Source organism: Apteryx rowi, unplaced genomic scaffold (genome assembly GCF_003343035.1).
Source record: "Apteryx rowi isolate R43461 unplaced genomic scaffold, aptRow1 scaffold_458, whole genome shotgun sequence".
Lineage (NCBI taxonomy): Eukaryota > Metazoa > Chordata > Aves > Apterygiformes > Apterygidae > Apteryx > Apteryx rowi.
This window is the reverse complement of record NW_020450714.1, coordinates 242,634-254,915: the sequence shown is the minus strand read 5'-3', so window position 1 is coordinate 254,915 and position 12,282 is coordinate 242,634. Positions and strand designations below refer to the sequence as shown.

General features: G+C 38.7%; 1 protein-coding gene across 2 annotated transcripts in view; it reads left to right on the top strand.

The window, feature by feature from the left end:
- Positions 1 to 12,282, top strand: part of CLPTM1L (CLPTM1 like) — a 33,881-nt gene continuing 21,599 nt past the window's right edge. For both annotated transcript variants that reach the window (XM_026077551.1, XM_026077550.1), the window contains exons 1-6: positions 1 to 249; positions 1,184 to 1,284; positions 3,306 to 3,495; positions 5,414 to 5,556; positions 7,526 to 7,604; positions 11,174 to 11,291. In XM_026077551.1, coding sequence (XP_025933336.1) covers positions 76 to 249; positions 1,184 to 1,284; positions 3,306 to 3,495; positions 5,414 to 5,556; positions 7,526 to 7,604; positions 11,174 to 11,291 — 805 coding nt within the window. In that variant the 5' untranslated portion in view covers positions 1 to 75. The remainder of the gene's footprint in view (positions 250 to 1,183; positions 1,285 to 3,305; positions 3,496 to 5,413; positions 5,557 to 7,525; positions 7,605 to 11,173; positions 11,292 to 12,282) is intronic.

The window sequence follows — 12,282 nt, the reverse complement described above, 5'->3', positions numbered from 1 at the left end:
AGCGGAGGATGCGCCAGCGGAGGCGGCTGGGCGGCCGGGGGCGGCCCGGGTGATCCGGGAGCGGGCGCGGGCGCCATGCTAAGCCGCAGCTCGTTCACGAGTCTGGTGGTGGGGGTGTTCGCGGTGTACGTGGCGCACACGTGCTGGGTGATGTACGGCATCGTGTACACGCGGCCCTGCCCCGCGGCGGCGGGCGGCGGCGCGGCCGGCTGCGTCTGGCCGTATCTGGCGCGGCGGCCCAAGCTGCAGGTGAGCGGGGCGCGGCCGCGCGCCCAACGGCCCGGGGCTTGGCTTATGGGCGCTCGGGAAGCGTCGTCTCTCTTCGGCGAGCCCAGGGAGACCGCTTTCCCCTGGCACGCAGCCCGCGGCCGCCTGCCTGGGCGCGCTCAGCGAGCTCCTGCTTCTCCAGCACCTTGTCCCTTACGTAGCCCCCTCTCTAACTTCATTGTTTAATGTGCTCGTTAATACCGGCACGCGTTTGGATGATGGTCTGGAGGCAGAATGAATAATGTCCTTTGGTGCGTGTCTCCTGTTGTTTTTAGTGGGCCAGAACTGCAGCCCCGACTTTTCTGATAGCTGTGTTACTGCGTGGCCCTCCTGTAATGAGGGCACACGGCTCTGGCTGGTTGCTGCTGCGCTGTTGTAAGCGCTGAGCTGTTCGCAGTGACTTTAGCTGTATAGCGGCTTCGGCGCTGTAAGTTTCGAGGTGGATGAGCAAAAAATGATGAGTGCACTAATAGTGCCCTATGGAGTTTTTCCTTCTGTTGTAGACAACGGCTCTGGCTGAAGCACAGATGGGAGAAAACTATGTTCTGTTTTTTGGATATCGTGTGTCTGTTAGCGCATGTAGTAAATGGAACAGGCTTACTGGAAAAATGACTCTACTTACCTTGAAAAAAAATTTTACTTCATTTTCAAGCATAGCTGATTGTCCCTATAGGAGGGATCCTATAAAACCATATTTAGTGGCTGTGTTATATTTCTGCCCAAAAAGAGAGGGCAGGGATAGCTGAAAGGTTTTTTAAACTTTTTTGGGTAGATCATTTTTTTTCCCAGTGTATGTAACTATCATGCCACTGGGAAAGTTAGTGAAGCTGAATTACAGAACTGTACTCTGAGTTTTCTGATGTATGAACTTAATATTTCTGTGCTCTGATTGCCCTGTACTGTCTTTTAATTTCAGTTAAGTGTGTATACTACCACAAGGTCAAACATTGGTGCTGAGAATAATATAGATCTGGTTTTGAATGTGGAAGATTTTGATATTGAGTCCAAATTTGAAAGGTAAGTGTTAGAACTACTCATTCTTTGCTTAATTCTGAAGAAGGTATCCTAACTAGTAATCACACATATGCAGATACACATGACCTGAAATGGACTGTCTGTTCATAATAGTAGTGTTGAAAGAGTTAGTTGTTGCTGCTGTTCTTCTATTTTTTGGTTTTGGGTTAAGGCTACTATTGCATATTCTACAGGCTGTTCAGTTCACACATGTTTTAATAAATTAATAACCATATTTGCAATGTTAAGGCAGCAAAGAAGTTAGTCATACGTCAGGCTTAGCATTTAGGATGAAGTACTCCTATATGTAAAAGCAGTGTTTTGGGTGTTTTTTTTTTTTTTTTAATTATTATTAAAGATTCCTAAACCTTTAAGTACTGATAAAGTGCTTGTCTTGATGGAAAGGGTGAAATAAGTTCATGTGGCGCTAAAGAATAGGTGGTTTCACAAACTTTTCCCACACTGAGCTATCATCTCACAGTTGCAAGAAACAAATCCCTGCAAAACAAAGCCTCTGTGATAAATGCAGGAATAGTTGTTTCTCTCATGTAGTCTTTACAAACCTTGAATGCTGTCCTCTCTTGTCTGTCAGACAATTTTCTGATCCCATTCTAAGCGTGGCTGTACTAGATCAGTTACGTATGATGTGCTAAACTATAAGTATTGGATAGTTTGGATCAACATACCATTTTCAGCTGTATAAACAAATATTTCAAAAAAAGTATGCTTTGCTTATAATAGTAAAAATGACTCTGCTGTGAAAATCTAAGTCAAAGTGACTGGGAACACTTGAGACTTTCCTCTAATAACATCTGTAGCCAGTCTACTATCTACACAATGTTTTTCTTAGTAGCTGTGGCTTCAGACTCAGTATAGAACCTGGAAGTCCAGAACCATGTTCTCTTCACTTGTGTTTTAGCAACATACTTTTCTATAACTGTTTCAGTGCTGACAATCATAAAACTAAATCTTTTTTTCCTGATGCTTTGAGATTTTGAGTTCGTCTGAAGGGACATTGGTGCTAATTAAGATGGAATAGGCTCATGCCTGAAGTCAAGTTTCTGAGCATAACACCATATTCTTTCTATTCAGAATACATGCCTCTTTTAATTAAAATGTTTAGAACTACTTGTATTGCACTGCCTCGCTTCTTTTGCTTAAAACCAACTGGCATCTTGTTTTTAGGTGCTCTCATCACAGATTCTCCCAAGTTCTTTCACATTTTGCATTTTTTATAATTAAAACAATGTGAAAGTGTGCAGTTTGGGTCATGTTAAACTTCATCTCTGGTAGACTTGAAAATAGAAGAACTGTTTTACTGTGATGCAGTCTGCTGTTGTTTTTTCTCCGAATACTTTCATTGGCTTGCAACCTCAGCAAATTGATGAGAATAGAGAAGGGATATACAGTCCAAGGTAGCAAGTGTGGTGATTTCTTGGCTAATGCAAGGAGAGTGATTTCATGATTTGGGACTCTAGTATCTAGAGTTCTGTGATTGTCATTTGCCATAGCTGAGAAGATGCTTTGTTAATGCAAAGTGCTTGGCAAAACTTAGTGTGTGGTTTTTTTTTTTAATCTTATATCATGTGTACAATTTTTGGTATGTATTCAGCACATAGAAGTCTATTTTCTATATGTTCTACGATAATTTTGGCCCTGTGAGCAATTGTCATGGTAAAACAACAAAACAACTGTGGTGCGGTCTTTCTGTGTTATCTGGGATAACGAAGGATGAATTGGACAAGGACTAAGATATTTTAAGATAACAGTAAAACCTTGATAATGCAAATATGATGACACATACTGGAATATATAAATTGATTCCACCCAGCCAAGGCTGGTTGAGGCATATTAACCAGAAGTAATTATTGTGTGGAAAGCTACATGAATGTCTTCTGGTTTTCTAACTACCTCAGCCTCTTCTTGCTCACTTCCACAACGCCTGCCATGCTTCTTTCTAAGTAACAGATCAATATTTCAGCTTACACTATGTCATCTTATAATGTATTTCTTTTGTATTTTAGGAGAGTCAATGTCTCTGTACCAAAGAAAACCCGAAATAATGGAACACTATATGCATATATATTTCTTCACCATGCTGGCATTTTGCCTTGGCATGATGGTAAACAGGTGCACATAGTAAGTCCTCTGACTACATATATGGTTCCTAAACCAGAAGAAATTAATTTGCTCACTGGAGAATCAGACACACAGGTAGGTGTTTTTTCCACAGTTCAACAAGAAGAAATATTGAAATAAAGACTTTTTGAAGCATCACGAAGTAGGTTTTTGTGCTTGCTGGTGAATTAATTTAACAAGCTGTAAGCTGGATTAGCRCTTTGTGTGAAATATATTCTGTAATAGGGAGGGTCTGGAGCCTGGATAGGCAAATAAATGTACATTCCCAGATTATGGGGCAAAACTCAAYTTCTGCCTTTTGGCCTGAACGTGACATTGGGTATATGCTGCTTATATTATGAGAGAGCCTAGTTTAGGGAAAGACTACTTGTGTTGTTTGCAGGTAAGGCCTCTGTAGCTCAAACTATAGTATATTAATATCAAAGTAGATTATGCATAAATCTCACCCTTTTTTGGCTCCAAATTGTAGTGTCCTTCACCATGGCTGAAAATTGTGATCTCATGCTCTTGCCAAAATCTTGAGAAAGCTATTTGGAGATAGTTGTTATGTTGGCTATACTATACATTATATTTCAACATATGTTGAAGATGGAAATTAAAAATAAAAATTGATTGACTGTTCATCTGGAACTTGGTGCTAACAGACACCAGACTGCCTTTCTCTTTAAAACAGTTCTTGATTTAAGAAAGTAGCAAAAAAACAGGCTTGGAGGCATGCTTTATTTTGTGATTAACTTAAAGGTCATGCTTATGACAAAGGAAGAGAGAGACTTTGCACCCTTGTCCTAGTGAAAATGGTGTCTGTGTTGCATTGAGATCTGTTACACCTACCAATATATTGTTACTAAATATAAGCAGTCTGTAGAAGAACAATTGCAAAAAAGGAGTTTTCTTGATAGACACTTCAGTGTTAGCATCTGCTATACTTGTGTCTTTAGCCTAGTGATTATATTTTTAAAAAAAGGGGCAAACAAACAAACAAAAAAAACCCTCATGCTTCTTGATTGTTAGCTTGTACACTAATGTTAGACCATTCAGCACAGCAGATGTGGAGCCCTTTATAACACTGGCTGCTTTTAAAACACTTCCCTAGTTAGCTTCAAGGATTCATTGCTTCTGATAGAAACACTGTTTTGTCCTGTAGCAGAATGATGCTGCTTTGCATAGTAAATTGGATTCATGTAGAATGCTGTGCTTTGCTTATGTAAAAGAGGCACGAACTTGATTTTGATACTGGCGAGTAATCAAAGTGTAGATTGCTTATATTTCTTTAGTATGTTTTTATTTCCCCCTACAATTCAAGGGAATAAGATAGTATCCTTTGTCAAATGCTGTAATTACTCACTAGGGGAAAAAAAATGCAGTGTTAGAGAATGCAATACTTGTAATGGTTATTGTACATCATATTCAAATGGAGTTGTTTTACTGGGTTTTTTTTGAGAATGTCACTTCCCCTCCCCCCCCCTTTGGAATCTGAAATATATCTGTAGCTATCATTGCTGTTTCTAAACCCTATTAGAATGTAAATAAAGTTGAAAATGAGTTGAGGCCACAGTTCAACATACTGGAAGCCAAGGTCTTATTCTGTTTCAGCACTACTTTACACAGTGTTTAGAAGCTCGGAAATTCAAAGCAAATGTTTTTTGAAATAATGTCTGATTACTCTGAYGTCCTTAATTTCAAGTGACTTTTTCTGACAAGTGTTCAGATTCCTAGGGTATTAATTTTAATTAGTTAAATATTCATTCTTGATGAGCAAGGCTGTGAGTGGGTACTGGAGTTTTTCGGTGTCAAATTATGGTGGGCCATTATGATCAGTTCTGTTATATTTGCCCAAAATATTTGATTTGGTCAAAATTAAGGTAAAGTGTTTCTTAATGAGCTTCTGTTTTGTGATATAGCAAATGGATCCATAGATTCTGTGAATTGAAATATCATTTTATTCAAAATTCTGTTTTGTTTAGCAGTATGTATGTTTATTATATTTTTAAAGCAAATTGAAGCAGAAAAACAGACCAATGCTTTAGATGAACCTGTCTCACATTGGAGGTCAAGGTTAACCTTAAATGTCATGGTGGAAGATTTTGTCTTTGATGGATCATCCCTTCCTGCTGATGTTCACCGTTATATGAAGATGTAAGTTAATGACTTAATTTTGCTAGTTTTAGTATTATAAACTTACTGCATACTTCTTTGAAAATCTTCCCTGTCCTCCTCTAGTATTCTACATTTAAATCAGACCTTGGGAGATAAGAATAGATACTCTTAATACTTGCTTTTCAGTAGTGATAATTAATAACATATTTTTAATGAGGTTTTCTACTACATAATACCTTGCAGCTCAGAGCAAGATTTGAGCTACTCAGGGCAGCTCTGAGTGTAAAATACTTTTTTGTGTGGAGTTATAGTGAGACAAATTATAACTGCAAAGACAAAAGTAAAACGCTACAGCAGACTTGTTCTCCAGCCGTACTTCAGACATTTAAGACGATTGTCTCTTGACCTTTCCAATTAACCTCCATGTGCAGGTTACCTATATAAACTGCAATTCCTAAGTGGCGGAGCTGATTTCCTGTTCCATCTTTTTTCCTCCATGACTGGTTTTATTTTATTTTGAAAATGTGTCCTCCTACATCATGTCACTTTCTCAAGAAAATACTAAAAAGCAAGTATAGGTTTTTAGGCCACTAAATGCAGACGCTAGCTTCTGCACAGCTCACTTAAATGACTTCCAGTATTAACCATATAAATAGTGCTGTGTTGGCTTGTGCTGCCTTATGTTGATGCCTTTCTCTACAAGTATCCTATTCAATCCAGAATGAGCAAACAGTGATGTTCTGGGATAGCTTCCCAACCAGAATAGATAAACTTAGCAGTTCCTAAGATATGCCCATAACAGGAAAGGATTGAACCAGGCTTGATGAATGAGGATATCTCTTCCAGTTGTGTTTAGATTTGTCAGCACTGTTTTATACAGGCAATAGTCTGAATATGAAATAGCCTGCTGCAGTTTCACTAGCAGCAGCTTTGTTAGTAGCTATTGTATAGAAATTTAAACCTCTTCAGTTAAATAATCAAACAATATTTCTGAGCCTTGAGTTAATACTTTTTCTATATTACTGTGACAGGGCCGGTTGCTCCTTGTATGCTTGGTATGCGGTCTGTCTTAGCACGCACAGAGACTTCTCTCTTTTGTGAGATGCTCAAATTCAACTTTCAGGCTTTAAAAGGCTCGGCCCAGCTAGTTCCACAGACTTGCTTTTATCAAGTACCTCACAGTGTAGATAATTGCCTTTCTAGTACTCTTGGGCACTAGGCTAAACCCTATTCCAAGATACCAACAAAGCAATTGCTTATAGATTGTCTGCCAAATCACTGGTCAATGAAGTCATAATTTCCAGTCGGTGGAAATCTTTGAGGGCTTAAAGATTAAGTTTCTACTGGTTTTATGCAGATTGCTGAGATGGTAGAGCAGTCTGAACAAGTGCTTCTGTTGAGGATGAGGCAGAGAAGATTCATGGTCCTTGTGCACTCTCTTCAATAGCGTCTAGAATTCCGGCACCATACAGCACTAGCAACCAGCTGTCTTGTATGCAGTCCCATGCTAGCTAGAGCAAGTGCTGTCACTGACCTGATGGATGTCACTGGAGATGCAGAGGATGGGGGAGAAGGAGGAGAGTTGGCACTGTTGCAGAAAGAGGGATACTTGAGACAAAGGATACAAATATGTGGTAATGACTTCAGCGCATTTCCCTTTGACGGACTTTAATTCCCGCCACCATTGTTCACATGGCAGCTTTAGCATCATCACAGCCAATTTCATTTGTCTTTCATTCTTTATTGCTTATTCTGCCTCTCTACTGAAAAGTAAAAGCAGGAGCTAAAGAGAAATATGGCATGCCTAACTTTTTTACAGACATCTCTCAGTTAAAGTCTAGACTAGTTGCTTCTCTCTTGCCATGTGTTAAAGAAAAATGTGTCTGAAAAGACAGTGGAAAATACCTACATGGGTATGTCTGAAAGTGATGATTGAGTGCTGATTTTAATAAAAGTAGTTTTCTTTTTAGATCACTACAGTCATAAAATCCATGTTTAAACATCCTAGGGTTCAGTTGGGGAAGACAGTGCATTACCTTCCAATATTATTTATTGATCAGCTAAGCAACAGAGTGAAAGATTTGATGGTGAGTAATAGAATACCTTTAATTACATTTACCAGTTTTAACAGCAATCTTGAATATTGTTTTAATTAAGATTTTGTCATAGTTTTTCATTACAGCAAGCAACCTAAGAAATTAATAAAAGGTCTCTCAGTGATCTTAACTGTTTAATTAAATGTGATCAACTGTGGCAGCTGCAGAAGCTGGATCTGGGTTTTGAGACTCCCCCTTGGCAGAAATAGCTGCCAAACACTCCCTTCTGTTCTGCCAAAAGATCTCTGGATTCTCTTGTTGCTGTCTCTGGGGTGGATGCGGAGGACATTGCAGCAGCAGCTGCGTGTGAACAGTCTCACCAGCAGTTTGACTCTCTCAGCTGGCTAATGAAGATGTGTTAGCATCCCAGAGTTGCTCCTAATATCTTCTAGGAAAAGAGCATGCTGAATACAGCTGGTACTGAAGCTATACTGAGATAAGAGAATACCTACTGACTTATCTCCAAAACATTCACTGATGTTTAATTTTGCAGTGGTGCTTTGTACAATATTAGAAAGTAACCTGAGCATCTTAAAACTTGAAAATACACTGCTGCAGTACGCACTGCACATCTAATGATTTTGTGCACTCGAATCAGAACTTACAGACTTACCAGAATGGATGAAGTTGGAAGAGACCTCTGGAGGTTGTCTAGTGCAACCCCCCTGCTCAAAGCACAGTCACTTAGAACAAGTTGCTCAGGACCTTGCCCCATTGGGTTTTGAATGTCTCCAAGAATGAACACTCCGTAACCTCTCTGGGCAAACTGTTCCAATGTTGTCAGCCTTACGGTTAAAAATAAATAAAATTCTATTTTTATATATATATATATATACACACACACACACATATATACACACACACAAATGCAATTTCCTGTATTTCACTTTGTGCCCAACTCTATTCTCTTGGGGAAATCACATGGTTCTACTGCTACAGGTTTCACATGGCAGTCCCCTGCATCTAAACGATGATCACCTTATGCAGCTCTTAGTTAAGCCCTGCAGTTAATGGTAATTGCCAACCAAAAAATTACTGAGAACAAAAGCCTTCTTGACTAATCTCTCAGACTAATAAATGAGTATATCTGGATTCATCTTATTGCAGATGGCAATCTTGGTAGGTGTAAACTTTCCACAGACCTTCCCAGTTCACAAACTTCAGGACAGACAAAGAATTTTGTTTCTGTATGCTGGGGAGAATCTTCTTTAGGAACTTGCTCTTTTTTTTATTTCCGAACTTTCTATTTGACAAAACAAACTCCTGAGCATTTCATTTACAAACTTATAGATCTTAGGAGCAGATAGTTTTGTCCAGTGTTTCTCTAGATGTTTCTTTTGTGATGTCCTTATCTGCAGTCATTGTCTTTTGTTTGAGTTTCTTACCACAGCTCATTATTAAGTTCAGTACATTCATGTCAGTACACAATAGCTTCTAACTGGTCATATACCCTGTTTATAAATAATCTGTGTTTTCATGTTATTAATGATATTCCCACCGTTGTCACACACATTGCGATTGCTGCTATTGTAATTCTCTGCCTTGAAGTGGTTAAAGATCTTGAAAACAAATGCTGCAAAGACTAAGCTACCAAAACTAGCAAACTTCTCCTTCAACACTGGCTTATGTAACTTCTCGATAGTGATTTGCCAAACTGCTGACAAGCCCTACAGTAAGAGTGGTCTAATAGTATGTATATGGTGAGCTGGCAAGCAGTAAGTGAAGAACAAGAAAGAATAAGGTAATACAGCTTGTGTGGAGCAAAGTCAGCATTTGACTGTAAATAGGGGCATGGATGCTGTCTGTTTGCTATGCCTGACCTAAAGCCACATAGCTGAAGATATATTTTCCCTGCTGTGGTAGTCTGTATAGATTTTGAACTGACAACTACTATGACCCAGATGTAGGTCTTCTAGGGTAAGTACTGAGGTGTCTTGCATTGTGATTAAGAGGTTACATGTTCTTCATGTTCTTGAATGTTTTTGCCAATCCTGGGAGTTTGGGGAGGGCACAGGGTTCTGATTTGAGAACACATTAAAATTCATTCTACAGAATTCAGAACTACTTTGCTGTCTTCACACACTATTTTGCAGTACTGTGAGTGCTGTTCAGAGGCCTTACTACAAGTGTAGGTTGTATTGCAGAGGTTTGATAACTTCCTGGTTTTCAAAGGCTTAGCGATCATCACACTCAGCTAGGTTGCAAGGCAGCACTTGTGGGCTTTAGTGGTCCATTAAGAAAGAGTTCTTTCTTTTGATATTTATGCATTCATTTGCTTTTGGTGTCCAATAATTTCTGTCTTACATTACAAGCCAATTTTCTTTCTACACTAGTACTAGTACTATTAGTACAGTATTAGTACTGTTTTGTCTGGGTAACTGCATGTTGCTCTCCCATGTTTTTGCAAACTTTTTATTTTCTGTCTGTCCAGCACAGATGAAAATTTCTTTCCATCCTCTCCCAGAAATGTTGATGTTATCTTTTATAGATTGAGAAGTTGGAAAGAGAATGGAGGGATTATAGGTATCCTTCTAAAGGGAGAAGCCTGGAAAATGTGTATGTGGTTTTTGGTAAACAGCAGTAAAATCTCACTAGCATTCTTTATTTTCAGCTCTGCCCCCCTTTTTTCCCCCTGTTTTTCGTCAGACAGTTTAAAGATCCCTGACACTGTTCTAGTTTCTCAGGCTTTCTCTCTGTTGCATTTATAAAGCTTTCCCTTTCTCTCCCCTACATACATGCATGTTCTGCCCCTATCTCTGATAAGCTTATAGGGACTTGGAAAGGAAGTAAGGTTGGGAAAATTATTGGTACTCACTGGAGTTCTTTTTTTTTTTTTTTTAACATAGGGACCACAGGTAGTTCTCATTACTAAAACGTTTACGAGACAGTAGGGTTAGCCTGAAGCTTTTTTCTGTTGAGGGCGAGAAAAACTTTGTGACACCCCAGATCCAAGTCTTGCAGGCAGGGTAGCTTGCTTAGCTTTAGTAAGCGTTGCTCTTTTCCAGTCTGAGGAAGCAACAACATCTTTGCCCCCCCCCCCCCTTTTCTTTTGTACGGCCTTGTTTTTTTCTCTTGTTACAACCTTCATTCCTCTCAAGGACAATAAAAAAGTTTCAATTTAGTAAAATTCTTACTGTGGCCTTACGGAGATTATTTTTTTGTTTTATAGTTTAGGTTAATCTTAGCATGTACATTTGGAGAAGAACTACCAAAATAGAGAATTACCTTAAGCATACTTTTTGCACTTGAGCTGAGACTAACAGAAGGATCTTTACGTAAACTTCTCAAAGTATCTGTATACAATAACAGTGAGGTTGCTATAAAAACTTGAGCAGACTGCTAATTTAGCATTTCTTAAAAATCCCAAAATTTCAATCATAGTCCAGAAATCTAAGCTCTTATTTCCTTTCAAAAAAACCAAACAGACTTCTTAAAATTAACCTCTGATAAGTTGTAATGTGATATGATTAGTTTCCTTTATTTTCAAGAAATATGAATAGAAATAACTGCAGAATTTATTTTTGCTATTAAAAAGGAAACTATTTCTCTTTGAAATACAGGTTATAAATCGTTCAACCACAGAGCTACCTCTTACAGTGTCATATGATAAAATATCTCTTGGAAAACTCCGATTTTGGATCCACATGCAGGATGCTGTGTACTCCCTCCAACAGTTTGGTATGCTTCTTTTTATCTTTAATGACATAAGGCAGAAAAATTAAATTCTCAAATTGCTCTCAACTTCATAGATATTTACTGCTCTCTGTTTTCTGGTAAGATGGTGAAAACACTTAGTGTACAAATCTAAGCTGCTTTACATTAATAAAGTAAAGCTAGAAATAAAATGTTGAAATATGGTAGAAAACAAGAATAGTTGAGTTAATCATTTATTAATTTACAATTTTCTCAAGAGAATACTACTGTAAAAGCATAAGAGGCCAAAGTAGAGGAGAAAATTTTTCCCATGGCTTCCCCCTATCATCCATGGAACAAAGACAGCTGAATAGGTGTTATATAAGCTTTGAAGAATGCAGGAGATGTTGAAAAGATAAATTTCTTAAATAGTGGTCACTGGGAAAGTAGCCATATACCTAAGGTGAAATACAGCCAGGCACAGCAAAGCCTTGGACTGCACAGTTCTTTCTGATTATCCCTTTTTAAGCTCCTTAAAAGTTACCTTTTTAACAAGGTAACAACCTTCATCCTTCAGGAGATTTGATAAGAGAGTTGAGAATTACATATTCAGCTTATAGACTGTGATCCCTGGAAGATGCTCTGCATTCTTCGAATTTATCAAGAAGGAGCTTCCAAGTTAATTCTGCAAGGACTGTAGAAAGAGTTGATGCTGATCCATTCTCAGGAGTCATACTGTTGCACATATGGCTGATTTTCTCACTGACCTCTTGTCCTCTGTAGTGCACGCCTTTTCTAATTTTTTAGTTTTTGCTGTGAAGCTCACTTTCCTGGTGTATCATGTGAAAGTTCACCGGACAAGTTGAATAATCCTTATTCTCCTCCCAGGCCAGGATGAATTCTTGTGCTTGTCGTTCGTGTCTCTGTTGTTCAGCCTAGGTTGTAGTTACGCAGGATATTAAATACACATCAGGCTGCTTCTGACTGATAGATTTTGTTTAAAGCTAGCCAAATCATTAGTCAAAATATACTTAGA